At 41.2% G+C, this 26546-nt stretch overlaps 2 protein-coding genes across 2 annotated transcripts in view; one reads left to right on the forward strand and one right to left on the reverse strand.

Moving 5' to 3' along the window:
• The window catches only part of LOC136885432 (rho GTPase-activating protein 44), a 382026-nt gene extending 366041 nt beyond the window's left edge, over nt 1-15985 (reverse strand). The window contains exons 1-2 of the mRNA XM_067157983.2: nt 15850-15985; nt 15537-15734 (exon numbers count right to left, since the gene is read on the reverse strand). Of these exons, the coding sequence (XP_067014084.2) occupies nt 15537-15589 (53 nt within the window). The 5' untranslated portion in view covers nt 15590-15734; nt 15850-15985. The remainder of the gene's footprint in view (nt 1-15536; nt 15735-15849) is intronic.
• A 570-nt stretch (nt 15986-16555) lies between these two features.
• Nucleotides 16556-26546, forward strand: part of LOC136863701 (UNC93-like protein MFSD11) — a 248886-nt gene continuing 238895 nt past the window's right edge. The window contains exon 1 of the mRNA XM_067140062.2: nt 16556-16734. Within this exon, the coding sequence (XP_066996163.1) occupies nt 16642-16734 (93 nt within the window). The 5' untranslated portion in view covers nt 16556-16641. The remainder of the gene's footprint in view (nt 16735-26546) is intronic.

Genomic DNA, 26546 nt, shown 5'->3' on the forward strand with positions numbered 1-26546 from the left:
TTTTATAGAAGTAATCATCCCCTTGAAAGTGTATACTGTATAAATATGGACATAATGATTTGCTGGATGTAGTGCAAGCACTTCAACCCCGAAGAACCTGGGAACACTTGTTCTTCACGCTCATTACAGCTTTCAGGTGTTTCCTCATTTAATGTGCCTTTATAAACAAACTGCTTTTCCACACTCACTTTAACATTGCACAATTTACAAAATAAAACATATCCATCTGTTGTAAATAAACGTGTCTTTTCAAAATTCATTCACTAGCTGAATTAAAAATACACTAAGTGGTGATTTCACTTTTTGCATTTTTCTTGAACAAAGCTACCTGGAAGGAAAATTCTGTACTGAAGCAGAAAGTTAAATAACTGTTGTTTCCAATCCCTTCTCGTTTCCATTTGTTCTTGGTCTTGAGGTACGCGGGGGTAAATGATTGGCTGTAGGGCGGGTACAAAGGCTGGTGCATTCCTTCTGCTCAAGACATTTTAGGAAATACTTTCTCCTAATTATTTGAGTTCTGTGCTGTGTTCCTGCATATATCTTTGGAAACACATGGCTCACAGGTATCCTGTTCTTACCCTTTCTCAGTCACCAACAACTGCTGACCAATTTGCTTGGTCATGAAAGATATTCAGCAAATTTAACCATATGTAAGAAAAAATTATAATTTTTTATGTTGTCACCTGTGGACTATTAATCAGTCTGACAATAACGAATATATGCATAAATATTTTTAAAAACATTTTGAAATGATCTAAAAATCGTTCAAAATGCAATATATTTACCTAAAACCTTCTTGAAAGTTGAAATAATAACCGATCATCCCAAACTGTCAAAAAGCACAAAGAATGCAAAATAAAAACATGTTATTAGCATTTGTCATATCGCATGATGAATTTCTATACTTCTGAGCAACATCCTAATGCACAGGGGGAAAAAAAATGACATTTCAACAACATTCACCCCCTACTGATGACAAAGTGATCCTTGCAGACAACCCCACAACAGCAGAAAACAAATAGAGATACTGCCATACATATATGCTAAGAGTGGCCTGAGGATCTTATTTGAAAAGACAATGTATATGAACTCAGCTAAACCGGGCCCTACCCATAAGATGGAAATATCTGGAGATTGAGAGATAAACTTTCTCCCAAAGGCAATGAAAGAGACTGCTAGAAGAAAGAACAAGGAGGATGGAAATAACTTTTAATATATAGCAATTGAGGCTTTCAAGGCCAGCGTTACAAATCATGTCAGTGTTTCCCGGGCTTGCAGGCCGTGGTCCAGGAGCATGTGATGCTCTCCATGTTTCACCGAAGACTGCGTTCAGCATTTTCAAGGGTTCTGACTGACTTTGATAGCAGCGAAGCTCAATGTGGAATTAAGTGGTGTCATAATTTCACCTCAATATATAGTGCAGGCTACGGAGCGCTGCTTGCCTATTGGTCCGCCATGCTGGAGGGGCAGTCGTTGATTGGCTGTTCTTCGGCCAATGGTTGAAGCATTAAGGAGCCCGATGTACACTGACCTGCCTTGGCGGGGACAGGCAACTGATCACCTGTTGCTTTTTCTGTTATGCTGTGGCCATCGTGTCCTTCAGGATTTAAGGCTTTCAAGGACTGGAAACCAGGCTCTGTTTACCCATTCAGATTCCTCCTTAAGGTTGAAGCTTCCATTGGAAGCCATTGAAATCCTGAAGCACACCAAAAATTAAGAATTTTTTGTTTCGACCACGTCTACATCCTGACAGCAGCACTTGAAAATTTTTAAGTCTCTTAATTGAACAATGAAGCTTAATCTCACTATTACATCAGAAGACAAAATTATAGAACAATATCCTTATGGTAAGTTCTTCTATGTATCTAAATACTATGGATAATAAAAGTGATTACTTATTACTCACATTTAAGAAATGTCAGCTGGACAACACTATGTCTTTACAGTTTCATTTCACAACATTATCTTGGCAAATATCAATGGAAGCTGCTTTTAGGATTAATAATTTCAACAATATTTACCTATGGAACAATCTCCATACCTCTAAATGACGAAAAATCGACAATCACAGTCAATACCTTTCCACAGCAGAAGAGCATTCATTATTTTATCGCACAGTTGCAGACTACCAGTGCTATGTGCTGAGCTACAAAACTATTCATATTACAGTCCATGGACCCATTTGTCAATGCCAGTAAGGAGCTACCTAGAACCACGCATCAAGTCAGCCATGGAGCGCTGCTCGAGTTGCCATGATCCACAGCCCAAGTGGCAATCCTAACACCCGAGATCTAGAGAGATGAACAGTGGCATGCATAACTACTGCTAAGTAAGAAACAGTTATACAAAATTCATACTTAAGGAAGACTTTAGCAGCTAGACAATTTTGAGCATTTGCGACATGATTTTCCTTTTATCGATGTAGATATTTCCATGTAGTGAATATTTAAGAATAACTTAAATAATATATTTAAGTGATCCGCCTATTCAATACATATATAATTTATTAAATCTAATATATGTTTCTTCCCCTAGGGGACATCATCAGCTAGAAAAAGTCACCCAAGTTTTTTGAAGCATTGAGTGACATCGTGGTCAGGGTCAACAGCAAGGATAGAATAGTGCTAATGGGCGATTTCAATGCGAGAGTTGGGAATAGAACTGAAGGATACGAAAGGGTGATTGGTAAATGTGGGGAAGATATGGAAGCTAATGGGAATGGGAAGTGTTTGCTGGACTTCTGTGCTAGTATGGGTTTAGCTGTTACGAATACATTCTTCAAGCATAAGGCTATTCACTGCTACACATGGGAGGCTAGGGGTACCAGATCCATAATAGACTATATCTTAACAGACTTCAATTTCAGGAAATCTGTTAGGAATGTACGAGGTTACCGGGGATTTTTCGATGATACAGACCACTATCTGATCTGTAGTGAACTAAGTATCTCTAGGCCTAGGGTAGAGAAAGTGAAATCTGTCTGCAAACGAATAAGGGTAGAAAATCTCCAGGATGAGGAAATTAAACAGAAGTACATGGATATGATTAGTGAGAAGTTTCGAACAGTAGACAGTAAGCAGGTTCAGGATATAGAAAGTGAATGGGTGGCATACAGGGATGCTGTAGTAGAAACAGCAAGGGAATGCCTAGGAACAACTCTGTGTAAAGATGGGAAAAGGCGAACATCTTGGTGGAATGATGAAGTGAGAGCAGCCTGTAAATGTAAAAAGAAGGCTTATCAGAAATGGCTCCAAACAAGGGCTGAGGCAGACAGGGATTTGTACGTAGATGAAAGAAACAGAGCGAAACAAATAGTTGTTGAATCCAAAAAAGAAGTCGTGGGAAGATTTTGGTAATAACCTGGAAAGGCTAGGTCAAGCAGCAGGGAAACCTTTCTGGACAGTAATAAAGAATCTTAGGAAGGGAGAGAAAAAAGAAATGAACAGTGTTTTGAGTAATTCAGGTGAACTCATAACAGATCCCAGGGAATCACTGGAGAGGTGGAGGGAATATTTTGAACATCTTCTCAATGTAAAAGGAAATCAACCTGGTGGTGTTGTGAACAGCCAAGCTCATGGGGAGGAGGAAAATGATGTAGGTGAAATTATGCTTCAGGAAGTGGAAAGGATGGTAAATAAACTCCATTGTCATAAGGCAGCAGGAATAGATGAAATTAGACCTGAAATGGTGAAGTATAGTGGGAAGGCAGGGATGAAATGGCTTCATAGAGTAGTAAAATTAGCATGGAGTGTTGGTAAGGTACCTTCAGATTGGGCAAAAGCAGTAATTGCACCTATCTATAAGCAAGGGAACAGGAAGGATTGCAACAACTATCGAGGTATCTCATTGATTAGTATACCAGGCAAAGTATTCACTGGCATCTTGGAAGGGAGGGTGCGATCAGTCGTTGAGAGGAAGCTGGATGAAAACCAATGTGGTTTCAAACCACAGAGAGGCTGTCACGATCAGATTTTCAGTATGCACCAGGTAACTGAAAAATGCTACGAGAGGAATAGGCAGTTGTGTTTATGTTTCGCAGATCTAGAGAAAGCGTATGACAGGGTACCGAGGGAAAAGATGTTCGCCATACTGGGGGACTATGGAATTAAAGGTAGATTATTAAAATCAATCAAAGGCATTTATGTTGACAATTGGGCTTCAGTGAGAATTGATGGTAGAATGAGTTCTTGGTTCAGGGTCCTTACAGGGGTTAGACAAGGCTGTAATCTTTCACCTTTGCTGTTCGTAGTTTACATGGATCATCTGCTGAAAGGTATAAAATGGCAGGGAGGGATTCAGTTAGGTGGAAATGTAGTAAGCAGTCTGGCCTATGCTGACGACTTGGTCTTAATGGCAGATTGTGCCGAAAGCCTACAGTCTAATATACTGGAACTTGAAAATAGGTGCAATGAGTATGGTATGAAAATTAGCCTCTCGAAGACTTAAATTGTTGTCAGTAGGTAAGAAATTCAACAGAATTGAATGTCAGATTGGTGATACAAAGGTAGAACAGGTCGATAATTTCAAGTATTTAGGTTGTGTGTTTTCCCAGGATGGTAACATAGTAAGTGAGATTGAAGCAAGGTGTTGTAAAGCTAATGCAGTGAGCTCACAGCTGCGATCAACAGTATTCTGTAAGAAGGAAGTGAGCTCCCAGACGAAACTATCTTTACATCGGACTGTTTTCAGACCAACTTTGCTCTACGGGAGCGAAAACTGGGTGGACTCAGGATATCTTATTCATAAGTTAGAAGTAACAGACATGAAAGTAGCAAGAATGATTGCTGGTACAAACGGGTGGGAACAATGGCAGGAGGGTACTCGAAATGAGGAGATAAAGGCTAATCTAGGAATGAACTCGATGGATGAAGCTGTACGCATAAACCGGCTTTGGTGGTGGGGTCATGTGAGACGAATGGAGGAGGATAGGTTACCTATGAGAATAATGGACTCTGCTATGGAGGGTAAGAGAAGTAGAGGGAGACCAAGACGACGATAGTTAGACTCGGTTTCTAACGATTTAAAGATAAGAGGTATAGAACTAAATGAGGCCACAACACTAGTTGCAAATCGAGGATTGTGGTGACGTTTAGTAAATTCACAGAGGCTTGCAGACTGAACGCTGAAAGGCATAACAGTCTATAATGATAATGTATGTATGTATGTAATGTCTACAAATAACTTTACTGCTCTGGCCCCATGTTTACTTGGAATCCTGAAGCGTTCATTCTTAAATGCAATTTAAAGATTGTCTATCAAAGGGAACTGTCCATACTGTCATATCGAAATCGACAATGAAATTTTCCAGAGACCACGAGGAGACACATAAAATAGCGATGTACAAAAATTCAGCTGCCGTTTTGAACTGGAAGGTTTTGAAATTTTGATACAAAATCCGTGTAACAATACAGCTTACTGGACGCCCCTCGCTTCTTGCTGGCTCGCGCGGCGCACAGCGGAGTGGAGTTGCACTTGTGTTGGAGAGAGAGAGAGAGAGAACGAACTGGCAGGCTGCCACGCACCACGGTCACTTTATTGTTACAGAACGAATGTGAAACATAAATAAGGTGTGTTAATCGCATGATAAAAACCCAAATATTTTTAACACCATGCACGACGAATATGCACTTTGAGGCCACATTGTTCTTCGCAATTATCTTTACTTGTTTTGCATTCACTTCGAACTTGGGAGGTCTCTCCGTTGTGTAACTGTTTGTGAACCATGAATATTTAATCATGTCCTTGAACTGTGGGGAAGAAAATTGAAATTGAATGAAGGACTGAATTTTTGGTATGCTGTTTCTCTGATAAACATGAAACTGAAAGTCTTCACAAGTCGGCACAATGTCTGTTAAACGGTGATACAAAGCTTTCCACTGCCAGAAGAAAAACTTACCGAGGTCGATAGCTGCAGTCGCTTAAGTGCGGCCAGTATCCAGTATTCGGGAGATAGTAGGTTCGAACCCCACTGTCGGCAGCCCTGAAAATGGTTTTCCATGGTTTCCCATTTTCACACCAGGCAAATGCTGGGGCTGTACCTTAATTAAGGCCACGGCCGCTTCCTTCCCACTCCTAGCCCTTTCCTGTCCCATCGTCGCCGTAAGACCTATCTGTGTCGGTGCGACGTAAAAACAACTAAAAAAAAAAAAAAAAAGAAAAAAAAACTTTTGCTATAGCACCAGGAGGAATCTGGAGAATTTCTATACTGGTGTCTGGAGGAATGTCTTCAAGACAGCTCTTATTACTCTAAATAGTCCAGGAATCTAGCAGTAGCAAACACTTCTCTTCCACAAATGGGAAGAAGGATTCTTTAAACCTATACTTTAATTCCTTTTTCACCGAGCTCGATAGCTGCAGTCGCTTAAGTGCGGCCAGTATCCAGTATTCGGGAGATAGTAGGTTCGAACCCCACTGTCGGCAGCCCTGAAAATGGTTTTCCGTGGTTTCCCATTTTCACACCAGGCAAATGCTGGGGCTGTACCTTAATTAAGGCCACGGCCGCTTCCTTCACACTTCCAGCCCTTCCCTGTCCCACCGTCGCCATAAGACCTATCTGTGTCGGTGCATTGTAAAGCAACTAGCAAAAAAAAAAAAATTCCTTTTTCACCATTTTCCCTGATTTTGTGGCTGTCACAATTGAAGCGATGCGCCGAAAAGGGATCTAACAACATTTTTGCCAAGAGTAAGGTTTCAATGTAATAAGGATCTACATTGCCATTCCTGCATAGTGGCGTAGTCACGTGGAAGAATTCGGAACCTGTTGCTGTGTTAGGGAGTGGAGAACTTCTGTCTCGCACGGAAAAGGGATCTAACTCCAGCCCAAGATAATGTTTTATGCAATTAACTCATAAGAGAGATTTTGGTGGTTAGACCCCTATTCGGTGCATCGCTTCAATTATAATTCTGGCATGAAACATTTCTTTGGAAACTCTCGGACCGAAAGGTCCAGTTGCCTCCTGTAATACAATGAATAATTTCGGGAAAAGAGTACTGGCCATACTAATTGTAGGCATAATTGTGTACAAATGGGTGAGTGCACTAACTGATTGAGCAACTGTTTCTGTATGTTTCTCACCAACAAACGATAGAGTCCTTTTCGCTTTTAATTTGCGCAAGATACCACTCCGATCAGTGTTGTATATTGAAGAAGGGGTGTAATCTTGAAATCGCTCTGTAGCTGCTTCCACAAATTTCTTTGCGACTTTATCTTTTTTGTCTTCTTCTTGCAGATACGTACGAGAAACAAATTTCGCTGTTTTTCTACTTTTTATTCTGTACTTTTTCTTAAAACGACTCTCAGACTTGCGCTGAAATTATTTCGCCCCATTGAAATCTCTCTTGAAATTTCCAAGGCCCACAGTCGCAGGTCCTCATCACATACATTCTGCTTCAGTCTTCTTGCTTCTGTAAAGGGAGAAAATAATTTTGTATGCATCAATTTCCTGTGTTCAATGGGGCTTGCTGATGTAGATTCAAATTGGTTCTTCCACCTGTACAGTTGCTGTAGTGACGTCAAATTATGACAACTTTTGCGAACAGTGGTTAATAAAAGCTGCTTCTTACTCCTGTTATTTAACCATAAATTTACAGCTTTTCTCTTGTATGCAAGATCTATAGTTTATTTCACTTTCTTCTGTGGAATGGAAGCATAGCTTGAATTAGTAGATTTGCTAGGTGACTGCGGTGTCTATTCACTGGATTGACAGGAATCAGACTCGGGGCTCAAAACCGGATCAGTAACACATCTTGTCCCTGGCAGTGGTGTGCTGCCTTTTCTTTCAGATAATGCAGATGAGGTGTCGCTGCTTCCACTATCACATTCTCTGTCACTATTTCTCTCCAGACACGACTCCAAGACGATGCTGGCACCCATGGGATGATTTTCAATTAGTTCAATCATATGTCAACCCATCTCACTTTCTTCTGAAGTTACTTCATGAGAAGAGGAGAAACCTTTTACACGGCAATAACGTAAAGCATACTCTAGACGATTAGCCAGATTCATGATTGCTCTTTCAAAGGAACATGTGTCAACTGGCTAGCGCAGAAAGCTCAAGGTAACCCGGTTGCTTCAGCTGGTCACCAGGGCTGTCAACGTCGAGCTATATGCTAACATGTGCGATTCTATTAGACATTTCCGTATCGATTTCAGGACCTTACAGATCGAAATGGCAGCTGAAATTTTGTACATTGCTTTCTTATGGACCTCTCATCCTCTTTACCAAATTTCACTGTCAATTTCGATATGACAGTATGAAGAGTTCCCTTGCAAGGATCTTTTATCAAGAAATATTTTAGATCAAATGTTTTTATTCGCATCAATGTCTATCTTACGATTTTACGAATACAACTGTTAATTTCCATGAACTCTGTCATCAAGAATTTTAATGAACTATTCATACCAATTTTATTGACTATATGACTTTAAACTTTAACAAAGTTTGCTAATAATTTATTTTAAATGTCCTTGTGTATACCTAAAAGTCTTTTTAATTTGTCTTACCAATCTAGTAACTTAATATAATTTTTGTATCTGATACATTGTATGATTTATTCTAGCTGATGATGTCCCCTAGGGGACGAAGCACGTACTAGATTTAATAAATTTTATATATGTATTGAATAGGCGAACCGCTTAAATATAATATTTAATTTATTAAATATTCGCTACTTGATTTTATAGTCAATACGGATTTTCATCTAAAATGAAGATGTTAAAGTTTGTTACATGTAATGTAAATAATTCCTTTTTTATCTCCCGTGTGCAGAAGAAGAATCGGCATTTCAAGTAGCGGAATACAAATAGACGTAACATGATTTTCACAGCAACTTAACTGCACTGAAATTACATTTAAATCATCCAAACACTCAAGGAATATTCAGGGTGGAAGGTAAGTTTAGTTTAGTTTAGTTTAGTAATGTTTTATTTTACCTGGCAAGATTAAGGCAACTGATGCATCAAAATAATATGAATAATAGACCTTGAGGAGAGGATCTCAATGTTGCAAGTTTCAGGTCTGTAGCTTGCACTATTCTCGTGGAAAGTCATGTTTGGGAATTCCAAGAATTGCAACACAATTACATTAACAAGTGGATTCCTACAGCTTGGGGACTGGGTCTTTCAGTCGTCTTCAACACTTGTATACAGCACACAACAAGACACGACAATTACCACCACCACATTTACATGCAGCATTTCTCATCTAATGATTGTCGTCAAGAAGGGAATCTGGCTATAAAGCTCTGCCATATCTCTTACAACTCCTAACCCTGCAGGAAATACGGGTTACAATGAGATGTAATAGAAACAATCCCAGTAGATCGCAGCTCACTTCTCACCGAGGCAGTCAGGTTGATTCCTGGCCAATGCACGAGGGTTTAAAAAAAAGGAAATGTCTTATCCTACAAGTCATTCCCCATAAAAAATGGAGGTCCCATGGCTTATGATCACAAAAGTTAAGGTCATGCAAAACTCTTACTGTAATCCAGCGTGCACACAAACTCCTATCAATATTACTCTTTATAAATTCAGTATCACTGTATGGTTACAGTGGTTATAGCTTCTGATAACCATAACTGAGTGCTTCAAAACAAAACCTTGCCAGTGGCTTCTTGTCGCACCGACACAGACAGGTCTTATGGCGACAATGAGATAGGAAAGGGCTAGGAGTGGGAAGGAAGCAGCCGTGGCCTTAATTAATGTACAGCCCCAGCATTTGCCTGGTGTGAAAATGGGAAACCACGGAAAACTGTCTTCAGGACTGCCAACAGTGGGATTCAAACCCGGATGAGGGTTGCAACCTCACAGCTCCGCGCCCCTAACCGCACGGTAAACTCGCCCGGTCCAAGTTTCCTGGGCTGAGAAAAAGTTGCTTTAGAAAAATAAGAACTTATTTTTGGGGTGGTTGAAAAAAAATTGTAACTTGAGTCCTACATTACGAATATATGTGTTTATAACATATCATCGCTGCCGGGACAAAACCTCCTATGTGAAATATTTTAGCTTAGAACTTTGGCTGGTAAGGTTCTCTCATCTAAGGTGCAATATTGTGTGAATATTGTCAAGGCATTCATAATGTATGTGCTGCGGGTCACTATATATCCAAAAATATTACCACATAGAAGGTTTTGTCCCAGCAATGATATAACAAATTCATTACCATCAGACAAACAATTTTCCATGTATCATATTCTTAAGTGAGCACTTCCTAGAGAAAACCCAAAAACTTAGACAATATTTACTACAACCACAAATTTAAAAAAAATTAATGAAATTCAAAAACAATTAATGGACGTTAACGGTTGCTAATCATTTAGCAAGTCACTATGCAGATGAGTCTGGTTCCGGGAATTACCATCCTAATTTCCGTGCTCTGAAGCGGGAGGCAGAATGCCATTATCTATGTTTTGCCACTCACAGAAGATTATAACGTGCCCTTTACAGGGTGGGAACTCTGCAGCACCTTGGCATTTTGCAAGAACACTGCTCCCGGACCAAATAATATTCATAACCAGATGTTGAAACACCTCGGCGAGGATAGCCTTTTATATCTTCTTGGGGTTTTCAACCGAATCTGGACAGAGAGAGAGTTTCTGTCACAGTAGCGTGAGGGAATAGTAACTCCTCTCCTCAAGCCTGACAAATAACCTAAATATGCAGGAAGTTACAGATCTATTTGTCTCACTAACTGTCTGTGTAAACTACTGTATTTGAAAGGATGGTGAACTGCCAACTTATGGGGTGTTTGGAGAAAAGAGGACTTTCGTCCAAGTACCAATGTGGTTTTTGAGCTGCCCGCTCCACCACTGACCACTTGGTATGCCAGAAAAGTTCTATCCAGGACCCATTTCTCTGACAACAGCATTTAGTGACCGTTTTCTTTGATTTTGAAAAGGCCTATGACACCACATGGCGATAGTTCTGCATCAATGGAAATTCCGAAGTAACTTGCCAGTTTTTATTACGATTCCTTTGTTCCTGTCTCTGAGTAGGGAGGACATATTCACAATATCATGTCAGGAAAATACAAGACCCACAGGGGTCGGTTCTCAGTGTCACTCAGTTCACGACGGCCATATAACGGTATTGTCGCTCAGCAGTTCAGCAGTAGTACTGTCACTATATGTGGACGATTTTGTTCTGCATTATAGCACACAAAGGAGGGCAGATGCAGAGCAACATACAGCAAGCTATTAGGAGAGTGAAACAGTGGACTTAGAATATGACTTCTGGTTTTCAAATGAAAAGGTTTCTCTTGTTCACTTCTACCGAAAGCGCACTCTTCACCTCCATTCTGAGCTTTATTTGGGGGGGGACTCTTCCTGTAGTTGACATATACATACAGATTTCTTGGGTTCCTTTTCGGCAGTAAATTATTGTCGTAAGTTACAATCTTCATTTCCGTGTTGACGTTTAACCAACAATGTAGAGTTTGAGGGATGTTCCACCATTCAACACATTGCAACAATTTATTAAATTATAAGAAGACCAGTCATCATCAGTTCTTGGTAAAAATTAAATTAAGGGAAAATCTGATAACAATCATCATAACGAAAAATCCTTGCACCTATAGGTGGTTGCCTGGAAATACATCATTGAGTTGGTAGGTATAACCTTGAAATGCAACATACACTTGGCAAGGAGAACTGGGAACTTTCTAAGCTCCAAGTTCTCCTTGCCAAGTGTAGGCTATGTTGCATTTCAAGGTTATATATATCAACTCAATGATGTATTTCCATGCAACCACCTATAGGTGCAAGGATTTTTCATTATGATGATTGTTATCAGATTTTCCCTTAATTCAATTTTTACCAAGAACTGATGATGACTCCATGGGAGTCAAAACCGTTCTTCTTATAATTTAATAAATTGTTGCAATGTGTTGAATAGTGGAACATCCCTCAAACTCTACAGTAAATTATTGTGATGCATCAGTTAAAAGTTAAATGCACTATGTGGGGGGGGGGCAGACCGCACAATGCTCCTACGGTTCTATAGAGCACATATTTTATCCAGGTTAGACTATGGCAGTACAAAATATGGATCAGCAAGACTAGGCATCCTTGTGAAACTGAATAGTATTTTTGCGACAGATGCCACTTCACCCAAACTATCCCTGAGCATTCGACAATGGAAACTGTCGGCTGTACGCTACTTATCTACGAGCAACACAGCCGGTTGGTATAAGCTTGGATAACAATTACAGACTGTTTGATGTACCTTCAGTTCCTTGTCTTCTTAGATGACCAAGTAAGGTACCTCCATGGTTAATACAACCTGAAATCATCCTGGATCTGCACCCCAGCCCAAAAGTGAACACAGACCCCTCCATTTATCGGAGGCTCTTCCTGTCCACTGTTAGCCCATATCCAGGTTCAGTTATTACACGGATGGTTCAAGGGCAGAAGGGAAAGTAGGCTGCACGTTCATTGTTGATAAGAAGTTTCTTTTTCCTCTACCGGAAACCTATAGTGTGTACACAGCAGAGCTCTATGCTATCCTTGAAGCTCTGCGGTAGGCACACCAATGGCTTCTTCACTATCCTACAGCAATTAACTTCTCCCCAAGGGCGGATCAAATATAAATGGAAATTATTTTTTAAAATTTATTGCATCAACCAAAAAAATACACATATAGAGATCACTTTTCTACATAATGTCCTGCCTTCGGTACACATTTTCTCCACCGGATTGGCGAGGTTTTTGATGCCGTCCTGACAGAAAGAAGAGCCAGTTGCGGACGAACTCTTCTGCACTTGCATCATCATTAAACCGCTGTCCACCTAGGTCTTGTTTGGGTGGTCCAAATAAATGGTAGTCACAGGGCAATAAATCTGGACCTACGGAGTGAATTTCCTGCAGTTTTTCCCGCGTCAAAGCGACAGTATGCAGCTTTGTCATAGAGAAGAATGACATTTCGAATCGGTTGCCGGCGTTGCTTGTTGTGATACGCAGCTTTTGCTTCAACCAAGAGGCGACAGTAATAGGCTGCATTAACTGTCCTTTCTTCGTGAAGAAAATCCACCAGCAAAACGCCCGCAGAGTCCTAGAAAACTGTTGCAAGCACCTTTCCAGCAGATGGGCGTATTTTGACCTTGACCAGACCTGCTTCGTCTCTTCGCCTCCACTCCATACTTGCTTGCTTTGACTCTGGGGTGTAATGATGCACCCAAGTTTCATCACAAGTCACAATACGACCCAAGAAATCCTCTCCTTCCCCTCATAGTGACGCAGGAGTCTCTGACAAACTACCTGAAGTAAAGTTTTTTGTTCCCGGTAGAGGAGACGACGAACCCACCTGGCAGAAAATTTTGTGAAGTGGAGTTCATCTTGGATGATGGTTTGAACACTTCCGTAAATTATTCCTATGGTTAAAACAATTTGCGGAATTTTTATTTGCCGATCTTCACCAATAACGTCACGAATGGCAACAATGTTGTCTGCAGTGATGTTTGTTCGCGGTCTCCTTTCTTGAGGTTCATTTTCCACAGCTTCTCTTCCTGCAACAAAATTTTTAGCCCACTCATAAACTCAAGTCTGTGAAAGTGTTCCTTCTGCGTGCACCTCTTGTTCACTCATGGAGTACTGAAGCAGCCCAGCTCTCCACTGTTTCGCGCACACAAACCCCTTCTTCAGACACTCCCACCAACATCCTGGCAAAGCCCCGCCTCAGAATTATTACTAACAGTAGTGGTACATTCAAATTCCCGTTTATATTTGATCCACCTTTGTAATCAGATAAGACATCATTCCCAGCAATTAAGAGAAATACATTGTTACCATCCCAAGCAGAATAAAAACACAGTCATTGATGGGGACTTGTCACATCAAATTCATTGCAGTCTCGGCCTTAAGGCGCTACCTACACAACCGCACGTAACCAATCCACACCAATGGCTTTGTCATTATCCTTCACCAATCAATTTCTCCCTAGTTCCTAAGTTGACAAGTTGGCAGCCTTGTGCAGCACGTGATCACGTCATCCACAAGAACGAAACAGATGACAGTCTTATTGCGCCTAGATGTCTGCACTGCAAACAGTGACTCGTGGTACTAATGTTCCATAGTACCAGGTAAAACTTTGCCAACGGGAAATATTTATTGGAATAATTTATCGCGGAAGATGTTTGATAAATTTCTTCTTTGAGATCACTTAAGAACAGACTAGGTACAGAACCAATGGGAAATCTGCCACCTGGGTAATGGCCCTAAATACAGATCAATGGTGACTGACTGATCTGTCTTTTCAACCAATGGTGAAATTTGAACACACACGCACAACTAAATGTAATCTAAATACTAATATTTTGCTTCGCTCGGTACGAGTAATGAAAGCAGGCCAGTAATCTGACATTCCACAAAAATTCAACCTCATACTTCCGACAATGTGTTACTAAGCATCCATCACGACAATGAAATAGCACACCGGGCGAGTTGGCCGTGCACATAGAGGCGCAGCGGCTGTGAGCTTGCATCCGGGAGATAGTAGGTTCGAATCCCACTATCGGCAGCCCTGAAGATGGTTTTCCGTGGTTTCCCATTTTCACACCAGGCAAATGCTGGGGCTGTACCTTAATTAAGGCCACGGCCGCTTCCTTCCAACTCCTAGGCCTTTCCTATCCCATCGTCGCCATAAGGCCTATCTGTGTCGGTGCGACATAAAGCCCCTGGCAAAAAAAAATAATATAAAATAAAAAAATAAAAAAAGAAATAGCACCCATCATCCAAAAAAAATTTACCAAAAATTAGTAACTACCAGTATAGGAAAAAAGTGAAGTCTCTTTTACAGTGGCGTAGATTATTATCAATATTGTTGCAGTCATGATGTTGAAGTCAGATTAAATAACTTCCACCATACTGTCCTGTGGTTGAGCCCTTGGACGTTAATGCAACTTGTGGAGAACACAATAACCCAATGGCTATTAGCAACTGTCTTCAGTTCAGTCATGTTCCTTTCTGATTGTACCAATATTAGTCCAGCGAACAGATCATTAAATCATTATGTCGTACTTCATCTTCTCTCAAGTTGTCAAGAGAGAATTAATTCTTACTGTCGACATCCTCTTGCTCATCACCTGGTCAGGAACACGAAATGCTAATTTTGAAGGAAAAAATCATCATCATCAATGTAAATGAGATTAGTTATTGTCCATGGAAAAGTAACAGGATAAAAAGTGTTCTACTGCACGTCAGGTGTACAGTAAACTACTGTGATTATGAACACGAAATATATTGCGTATGTTATTGTAGTGCTAACATTTGTAAACACACTGCTAATGAATGCTTATATAAAATACCATTCTGTAATATATCTTTACTAATAGCTGACAATAATCTTCCATAAGAAGTTTGATAGACAATTACATTCAAAGTATTATATTTAAACCTTTTAAACTTCTCAGGTAGGAGCAACATTTCTGATTAATGATTTAAATTTATATCTCACATAACTACTAATAATTTCCGAATATGCTTATTGACAACAGGTAAACAGGGTTCCCTTGATAGTTATTATATGCTTTCTGTAATTAGCTCACCTTGAAAATGTCTGGTCAGCAAGCTGTTTCACCCTGAAGAACTGTTTCTTCATGTTGACAGGCAGATGTCAAAGGCCAGGTGAGGTAGATTATTTGCTTTTACTCAATAATATGCTACATGAAAGGGAACAACATTGGAATTTATCCACTTTAGGTGTTCCTACAGCTTCTGTTACTCATTTCTCTGACGTTCTCCTCCTGAAATAGAAGCACACACTTGTTTATATTAGCTCAAAATACAATCCACAGTCTAAGCAGGAAACTTTTCCACAGTCTTTTACACAGGGAAGTCATGGACAAATGATTCACATACCCTATCATAACAGGAAGAAACATGCTCCTATTGAATAACAGAAGAGCTACCATCAAGGCAAATCGAGTGTTAGATTAACTAATCAAACAAGATAAGCCCAGCCCATTACAGAAATCATAATGGCAGGGATGATCTCATCCTATTAACTAGACATATGAACACGCATACATGGATTTTAAACTCAACGTTTAAGCATACGGCGCATAAATTTAACTGCTACACATTTAATTATTCAATTAATTTTAATGAAAAGTGATTGTGTAGCATTTTACACGTACCAGTCCGAGGAAAACACCGCTTTCTTCACTCTTTTCCACTGTACAGTACTATCGAACACACAGTACAATCGATTTCCGCCAATAATTGATATATATCGTTGAAGATTCTGTCGACTAGTGTCATTAAATTCGATAACATTTCAAGGATCTTCTCATAGAGATATACCATTAAATTCAACTAATCGTGAAAGTTCTTCTGCATAATCTTGAAAGCATTTTTTACAACGTTATTGAAAACTGAAACATTATTTAATGCTTGGTACTGACAGTTACACCACTACTTAATTTGAGCTATGCCCTAATTAGAAGAATTATGTGAACAATATTAGTAGCGTATCATATCTTTCTAATCGCTCATGTTTGTAAATTTATCATGTAACAACACTTTCCACACTAGGCTACACGTACGAATGGTACGGTATCAATGAATAGAGCAGTTGGGCATCAGTAGTTGTGGTTGTAACACGACAGACTCAGTACGTAAACCAATACGTCCGCTCACCTGGATAACAACATGGGGTGCGACAGAAGATTCGTAAATGTGATCTTGTTGGGGTTTGCGTTCATGTTTGTTTTCACAGCATTCCAGACTATGGGGAATATAGAGGTAAGTACGGTATTCTGCATCTGTCCAATTTTATCTTCACATAAATGTGAAAGGATGTTAAATAAATTGTCAATAAAATGTCTATTTTTATAGTCTGGTATCCCCTTATCATATAAACTAATTATCTGTTTAAAACTTGCTTTAATGTTATTTCTCTCGATCTACACAACTAGCCTACCTACACTTTATAAATGCAAAAGGATAATAATATTTTAGTGCTGTGTATTGTACTACCACCACCTATACTTTTTAATCATTTTTTGAACATCATTATTTGATAGTCCGTCTGTGTAATTTTTCTTCTTATAAAGTAATGCGCATCAGCATTGAAGAAATAAAAACCAACTAATTTTTTGTTCCGTAGGCCTATACTGTACGACTGATATGAACGCAGGTAGTTAATTTTATTTCATCCGCCGTAGATTGAGTCCTGATTTCTGATTTCGAAACAATATGGATGAAAATGCAGTAAATAATGTGTGTTTTTTTTAAATCTGCTTTACGTCGCACCGACACAGATAGTTCTTACGGCGACGATGAGATAAGGCTAGGAGTGGGAAGGAAGCGGCCATGGCCTTAATTAAGGTACAGCCCCAGCATTTGCTGGTGTGAAAATTGGGAACCACGGAAAACCATCTTCAGGGCTGCCGACAGTAGGGTTCGAACCCACTATATCCCGTGTGCAAGCTCACAGCTACGCGCCTCTAAGCACACGGCCAAATCGCTCGATAACAATAATGTCTATGAAACCTTTAAAATCTACACGATTTCCCAAACAGATAGCCTACCATACTGTAGAGGCAATATTAAAGTGCACCTTGTTCGTTTAACCACTCTACCCCATCCAGTGCCGCGGTTACGGATAGTGGAAGTGGAAGCCTTTACCTGTACGGAGATGACTTTGCTTTGCTTTTTTTGTACGTTTCATTACAATGTTTTTTTTTTTTTTCCTCTTTGTGTTCTAATTTATCTGTGGCATTTTGTTATGATCGTCCTAAATAACTTTTTTTCATTCATCTTGAGTTTAGAACCTGCATAATTTTGTTAAAATGATAAATTGTTAATTTCATGACATGTCAAGTGGGGAAATAAATGACATGAACCATTGTTATATTTTGTACATTACGTCCATTGATATAATATATCAAACGTTCAATGTACAACACTTCAGTGTAATGTATGGATAAATAAATAAAGTAAAATAATTACCGGTCATACAGGGTACGGGGATGGGATTGCAATTGGGTTATCAAGAGGACAAGAGGAAGAGGATTCCGCCTACTGATGTTTGGGGGTATAGTAACACACACGCACACACACATTCTGCCTCTCGTAATGAGTCACATTTCTCGTTGATACAGATCACATGCCAGAATATTATAGAAAAGGAAATAAATAGCTGTTTCTGTATGAAGTATTTAATCAAAACTCTATCCAATTATGCTCCAGTCTGAAATATTATCTTTGATCATAACATTAAAATAATGAAAATTGACTTTCGGAGTTAACTAGACGAAGTTAAAATCCCCGTCCTGGTCGGGAACCGAAAGCTACTACGTCGACCATTCAGCCAGTGAGCTGGACAAGAGGAAATTATGTGAGAGAGACATTATAGCGTCTAATTTCAGCCAATCCCTCCCAGACAGCGAAGATAACATCTCGAAAGATCACCTTGGATTTTTGGGATGAGGTCGGACCTGTTACGATACGTCGGCGTATTTCCATTACACTGTAGTTTAGACCAGGGTCGGAAGTAGACCAGTTGATAAAAACGGTTTCAGTAATGGAGACTATTTCTTGTAGAAAGGTATTATTCCTTCAGAATGCTGTTTTCGCGTCGTCGGAACCAGGGCCGAACCCAGGATTTCTTTTCAGATGGGGAGCGTGAGAATTGTAAATTTTTCGTGGGGAGGTCCTCTAAAAACAAAAGCTAGCGAAAAAAAACTCTGTTTTTAGTTGTCAAATAGATTTTCTAAAAAAAAAAATGTATGTGTATGTTGAGCGTACAGCTCAATGGATTAAGTGAAAGTAATTTCATAGCGGTCTTATGTGCGGTGTGAGATAAAGTTGTCATTTGTTTAGAAATGGAGGAATCATTTTTCTCTATAATTGTGTAAAATGTGTACAAGTTTGATATCTTTAACCTTTAGTGGCTCGGTAACGTGAAAATATTTCTATCTGTTCATCAAAAATTGATTATTTAAACTAGAAAGTGTGCCATCGAGCGTCACATTTTAAATGTAATCATTTACCCTTGTTTATGTATTAAATGTGAATGTAATTTATTTACAACTTACATATACAAAGTTATGAATTAAAATCACGGCATAAAAATGTATTTATGTATAACTTTGATAATATTTTGAAGTTTGCTAAGTTATTATAGCCAAAATATATTTCATTTAGTAGGCGTACTATTAAAGTATATATCTGGCATGTTGGTGAAGTAGGGGCCTACTGAAAAACAAAACGCGTAGATGAGGCTCCTTTATTTGTTATGTTTTGCTGTAAGTACCAAATGTTGCTTTTCGGCATAATGTTGTAAGACATTATTTCTTCGTATCATTTTTGAGATGCTAATGGGGGGAAGTAATTAGCGCAGTGGCTTAGCAGCTGACTTTCCACCCAGACGACCGAGGATCGAAGGGTGGATCCTGGGTTGGAATTTCCACTTGAAAAAAATCACGTGGCGTCAGGAAAGATATCCGACTTTAAACCTCAGGCCAAAACCAAAGTGAGCCTGAGTGGCTCAAGCGAGTCCAGAAATTAAAAATTAGGGTTGTAGGGATAAGCTGAAGAAAGTCTGACTTGTGAAATTTTAATATCAATATAGTCACTAATGGCTACCTTTTTTAAATGGGAGAGAATTTCACATTTTGCTCTATAGAAAAAAATATATAAAAAGGGTTATTGTTTCATAAATCATGAAGGTCTGGAAGACTTCCCTTCGGGTTGCTAGGAGAGAAGCAGTGGTATTATGTCGTCTTCGTATCGGCCATAGTACAGCAACACGCTCCTCCTTACTAAAGGAACTACTCCTACTCATCCTACTACTACTCAAATGTTTTCATTCCTCCCCTGAAAGCGGAGGCGGACCTCTTTAGACGGTGACGCCGTCTCTCAGGCCGAGAGGTTTGTCACAGTGAAGGAGGTGCGCGGAGAAGGTGAGGGGGTTGGCGGCCGTGGCCTATACTAGGAACTGTCCCGGCATTCGCCTTAGTGCAGGAGAATGGCAAACCACGGAAAACCAATCTCAGGACAGCCGACGGTTGGGGCCAGCCGTAAGGTCCAGCCCTGTCCCGTCTCCCGAATGCAGAGGCGTAGAGATACGGTAGAGCCGTGGCCACCTCTCCTCTGCTCAGTTGGCCGGTCGGAGTGCAGAGCAGTTGAACCACGGACCGGCCGTGGCCAATTGTGGGCCGAGACCCACTTTTTTTTCAGGGGGCCCCCGAAGCCCGCTCCTCCCGCGTGGCATCCACTGAATCTACTTTATCTCCGACATGCTATTATTTCTACGAAGAAGGAGATAGCAGGGAAGAGTGAGAAGTGATACAAGGAGTATCTGCCTGTTTCCATGTCAAACATGCTACCAAGGCCAGAGTTTTTGTTAGGTATGTGGTGTTAAGGCGTGGTATTAAGGGTCAGAAGAAAACTACATAGGCGGAAAGAGAAAGAGCCTACATGTAAAACCTGACAAATTATGATAGCTCATGCAAGGATGTGGTTTCTGGATAGGTCCAGGTGTTTGTGTTAGTAGAGAAAAGGTATCATGCACCAGCCATGATCCATATTCTCGCCATTCCTGTTGTCAAGGGATCAGTCCTTCTGGGCACTGCCGTGACTAGCGCGGGCCTTGCCGGTTGCGGAGCCATGCGTCAAGTACCACTGTGACTTCCCCTCTCGGAGAACATCATCAAATGAGAAATGCAACCATTCAAGCTAAGGGCGCCAATCTTTAAGTTGAAGACTTAAAGATAAAAATTTATAATCAAGCTTGGACGGACTCTTATCACAGGGGTGGGGTGATAGTGCACTAATCATTAAGCAGGAGAAATCAAAATCAAAAGGCTAATTAAGGCAGATTAATTAAAGTGAACTAGAAAAATACTATTTATTATATTTAAGAGAAATGACGACGGTTTAACGGGAACTGAATGTAAAATAAAAAATGAATTTAATAAAGAATTGAATGACTCTACTTCGCGAAAACTTGCAATATCTTTAACTCGCTTGCTCACCATTTAGTCTTGTTCTGCTGGTCCTTGGGAAGCTTCCATCCTTGTAGCGGGAACATCATCGGTCGTCTTTGAGATCTCTTCATCTGCAGCTAAATACCATTCCTGCCTTGCAAATTGCACCCACCACTAATTGGAAGATGACTTCAAAACTAGCACTCCCTATTATGCTTCATCCCGTATATTGGAGATAAGCCCTAAGTCACAGTTAGCAGAACCACCTTGGGTTATTTGGAGAGGATACTCAATTAAGAATCCTTCCAATTTTACTGAAAATGTTCTCTGAAATTCCATTTCTATCTAGATTAATACTACCTATTGACTTAGACTGGTTCAAACCGGTCTTGTAGCCGAGCTGTACGTACTTCCTGATGAGAGTGGCTATACACCCCTCATTCGGAATTTCTAAGTACCACGTCGTGGTAAATTAATGTAGAATACTACTGCAGAATCAAACGAAGAAGATTAAGTAGCAGGTCACGTCGAAGATCCAAGATGCAAGATGAGATGAGATCAAGTTGAAGAGATGAAGCCACGAGCTCCAACACGCCCTTTTATAACCTTCTCTGGCGCTAATTACAGGTCGCTCCACGTGGTCCAATCAGATGACATGTCTCTCCCCACTCCAGATATTAGAGTTGACGGGTCTTAACTCTGATATTAACTGTTCTTCTATTGGTCCATTCACTCATTATCCATGGCAACATGACGCTCCTTTGAAAATATAGGCGTTGTCCAGTTTGAATAATTCTGGTCGAAATACGGTAGCTTACGTTGGGACGCGTGAACACGTGCTCGCTTTCCCAGAACTTGATGTCTAAATTTGTCCTTCCTCCTTCCTCGGTGATGTTGCAAGATAGAGGAAATCTACTGCAAGTTAATTTTAAACCAATGTCGCAAGAATCTAAGTGAATATTAGAATATTCAGCCCTCGTTTACAAGTCGTAGTTACAAAGTAATGAAATGATAGTGAGCAAATGATTAAACATGAATTATAATACAATTACATACCAAAATAAATATCATGACGTTAAATTCCTGAATTAATTACATATAATAAAATTAACATAATTACACTGTAACGTCTGGAACGTTACACCACTAGGGCCCGCCGCACAGCGCTACCTCCTTGGGGTCCCTCGTATCCGGTCTCCAATCCCGGAGAATGAGGCCAAGCCCGCCGGGTGACCCCCCGCACAGTTGGCCTTCACCGGCGCCTCCTTCAGTGCCGCGCAGACCGTGTAGTGGTGATCACCCCCACAACGGTTGCACCTCACTATGAGCCCACACCTTTGCTGCCGGTGGCCCCACCTCAAACAGCGGAAACACTGCAAGAGTTGCTGAGGGGGACGTTTCGATCTCACCTGATTCCCGCTACCCGTTGAGGTTCTCTCCTGACTGGCTGCTGGGAGCAGTCCTGGGTTGCGCCTGGTCGGCCGGCGTCGTCTTCTTCTTTCTTGTCCGGGGGCGGCGGTCTCTGCTCAGCGGGGGAAGAGGCCTCGTCCTGGTGGCCCTCCTCCTGGCCTGGTGACCCTTGGGTAGCGGGTGGTCCCGCTGCAGCGTCGGCTTCTCCCTCCTCTTGGTTGGCAGCGTCGGTCGTTGCTGGCATCTTGTTGCATTCCATGTCCTGGGGGCGCACATCGATGTCTGCATCGTGAACAAGGCGCTAGCAGGCCGAGCCTACGTGGCAGTCTCTGAACGCCCGAGGGCGTCCGTCTCCGTGCAACCTTCTGCCGTCCGGGTCGTCTTCGTGGTGTGCGCCCAGGTGGTGAGCCTTCCCTCGGTGGCTCGGGCAGGTGGTGGACGTTCCTGGTTGGGGGCCTATTGGTCTGAGTGTACTTCGTGAAGTACAGCAAATCAACTTGGATCGCACCGTCGCGGCGCTCGGGAGTGCCGCCGTCGTCCTCGGCTCTGCGGGAGCCAAGAAGCGTGGGTCCGTTCCCACCTGCTCATTCCTCTGCCTCCTGGCAGTCTGCGTCTCGACGGTAGACACCCCCTATGACGTCTGGGTGGTTGTCTCATGGCTGCTCTCTGAGTTCTGGTAGCCGGACAACCTGGAAATGTTGGGACACCAGGCTCTCGTAGGCGCGGAGACGGCTTAGGACCTTAGGGCGGATGATAACAGTCCAGCCAGGGATCACCTCGTGGACGAGCTGGGTGATCGTCTCCCCTCCGATGTGCTTCGCAATCGCTGTAAGGAGATCGATTATGACAATCGCCTTCTTGTGGGTGTACTTCCCCCACCGGTTGTGCACCATCAACGCCGGGAGTCTAAGTTCGGAGGGAGCTCCGAGACCAGCCTCACTTGGAGATCCTCTGTCGCCGCCCTGAAGTCGTAGTCGTCCGGTCTCGCTGGGATGGATAGCTGCTCCATCCTTATCCTCCTTAAATAAAACCTCTAAAAGAGCTAGCTAGCACTGAGAAGTGCTTCCTGATAATGCTCGTACTGCATACTTAAAAGTACAAACAGTAGACAATGCTCTTTCAAGTACAGTTGCCTGGCTGGTAGAAAGTACAGATCCCCCCCCCCCCCCCGCTCCCCGTTCTGTACTTGTGGCGGTCATCTTACTGTGGTACACATGGAATGCGTGGCCCTGGACGATCTGCGTCGTAGTCTAAAACTTCCGAGTACCATCACCCCTCGTCGTATGAGATGACGAGCAGTCAACAGACCTTACTGCTGAAGTTAGCCTGTCAGATCGCTTCGCGGAAGATTTCAGATGAGCTTTGCGAGGCGGTGTTGCTAAATCTGCACATGGCTTATGACTGGCTTGAGAACGTCATTAGAAGAAATAAACTTCTCTAGTGGAGGGACTTGAGCAAGGACCTCCCTACTGATAGGCTCGGCCCACAACATGCTTCGGTGGCATTTGCTGAAACCCACGGCGCGTTAGTGTTTGATGTCTTACTTCGGCATGGCTCTCAAGCCCGACCAAGCCACGTGCAGATTTAGTAAAGCCTAGTTGAATTCGCGCGTGAATGGATCTGACCAGCTGATAAAATGACAACGGCACGAGATATCGACGTAATTTTTTCAAATTACCTATCAGTATGACCAACGCTCTAACGCTCATATAGTCGGTTCACGTTGTTTCCGACCACTTGTTATTATTGTAGTTTATATATTTTTATGATAAGTTTTCATGAAACTTGTGGGCGTGTTGTAATGTAAGAGTAAATAACTCGTGAAATCACAATCAAACTATAACTATTAATATTAGGGTCTAACAAGTTTTTTTTTTTTTTTTTTTTCTGCTAGTTGCTTTACGTTGCACCGACACAGATAGGTCTTATGGCGACGATGGGAAAGGGAAGGCCTAGGAATGCGAAGGAAGCGGCCGTGGCCTTAATTAAGGTACAGCCCCAGCATTTGCCTGGTGTGAAAATGGGAAACCACGGAAAACCATCTTCAGGGCTGCCGACAGTGACCCACTATTTCCCGGATGCGAGCTCTCAACTGCGCGCTCCTAACAACACGGCCAACTCGCCCGGTTCTAACAAGTCGAAACGGTACGATGGTGAGATTTGCGAAGACCGAATACGATTTTAAATAACTTTGCTTCATTTCAGCGTTTATATACTGCAAAGGTGGGGAAATAAAGAACTAAAATGATTCTGACAGAGAAAAAGTACTCCACATCTGTTGGTTTCTTTCCTTCAAATGTCTGTGCCTCTGAATCTCTACTACGTCTATTGGGTTTTCATAGGGCTATAGGTTATCTTCGCGGGTCTTTATTTTCGTGCTTTTGAGCCCGAGGTTTGAACCGTTTTTTTTTTGTTTTTTTTTTAAATTGGCAGGCTCAGGTAAGGATTTTACAAATGCAGTTACTCGAAGGGTAATTCCCTCCTCAGCCATCCTCGAAGTGGTTTTCCGTAGTTTCCCACTTCTTCTCCAGGCAAATGCCGGGATGGTACTTACTTAAAGCCACGGCCGCTTTCTTCCCTCTTCCTGGTCTGTCCCCCCTCCCCCCTCCACCACAAGGCCCCTGTTCAGCTTAGCAGGTGAGGCGGCCTGGGTGAGGTACTGGTCCTCCTTTCCAGTTGTATCTCCCCCGACCCAAAGTTTCACGCTCCAGGACACTGCCCTTGAGGCGGTAGAGGTGGGATCCCTCACTGAGTCCGAGGGGAAAACCAACCCTGGACGGTAAACAGGTTAAGGGCCGTTTTCCCCAAATGAGTTTAAATTAAGTTTATTTTAATCTGGTTTAAGCCTGAGTTTAAACTAACATTCATTTTCCCCATATTGGTTTAAACTTTGTATCAAGTTTAAACTTAGTTCAAAGTTAAAACTTCTATATTGTTGGTTTAAACTGCTGTTTATATTCAACCTTCTTGACATTTTATTAACGTATCTGTGATTTTCCTAGTAGAAGGGTTAGTTTTGACTACCAGTACTGCAGCACTTTAATAGAAAACGTACTAAAATTATAACCTAGTATTAGCATTAGAAAAATGGGAGAATTTATTGAAGTCTTTGGTTAAATAGGAAATAATTTTGATGTGCAAGTGAGGTTAAGAAGCCGCATTCCAACAAAAGTTTACAATCTTGGAAAATCGGATGTAACGGAGTTTTTTTTTTGAAGGATTTATAATTCATAAGCGAACAGCAAGGATTGTCTAGTATCGAAGAAGGATTCATTTAAAACGTCAACTGCACGAAGTAATGCTATTTCGCTAGAAGCAATGATTCTGGTTGTTTTAAGATATGATGCAGCAGGCATTTTTCTTGTTAACAACGGGGACCACAGACCTTAAATTGCAGTCTCCTTATAATTTTATATACCTACTGTAAAGTACTGTTGGTGGTATGAATACTGTAATGTGAAACATAAAAATATTCCTACATAAGTCGTGTAATACGCCCGCTCTCCATACGGTGTCTGGTGGCTGTCGTCGCTGAAGCGTTAGGCCAATATCGTCCGAATTTGCGACTAGACGGTTCGAATCCAGTTCATCGGAAATATTTTTACCATCAGAATGTTGATCGGCAGGGTAGGAGAGGCTGTGGTATACAATTTCTAATCGTTAGATTATATATATGTACAGGATCAGAAAAACAAAGTGTTTCATGCTTGCTAGTAAACTTGTAATAGAATAAATTATAGTTAAGAATGTTTCATCGTAACTATTGCCAGCATACCACAGTAGAAATATTAATGCAATAGGGAGAAGAGTATTATGCATACAGTACGACATACCCCGAACTTGGTTATGTTATAAACGAATATAGAATCAAGTAATACATCTCCAAATAATACATCCTCGGTGGTCTGTCTGCTGGATCCAAGGTTTGTGAGATTGATCCCGGCCGAGGGCGATGGATTTTAATAGGAGATAGATCCCGAGCATGCTTGGAAGTTGTTTACTTGAAATTCACATAAATGTTGATTTTCTGAGGAAAGGAATACCGTAGGTCTATTGCTGAAAGACCAGGATTTTAATATTTCAACGTTCCCGTGTGTTCCGTAAGACAATACAGACATCAAAAGACACGTATTAGGCCCACGGTACTTGTTTATGGTAAAGCATGACAGAGAAAAATAAGAAATAAAAGAAATTGTAGACAGCAATAGGTAA

The sequence above is a fragment of the Anabrus simplex genome, chromosome 1 (genome assembly GCF_040414725.1).
Source record: "Anabrus simplex isolate iqAnaSimp1 chromosome 1, ASM4041472v1, whole genome shotgun sequence".
NCBI classification, from domain to species: Eukaryota; Metazoa; Arthropoda; class Insecta; order Orthoptera; family Tettigoniidae; genus Anabrus; species Anabrus simplex.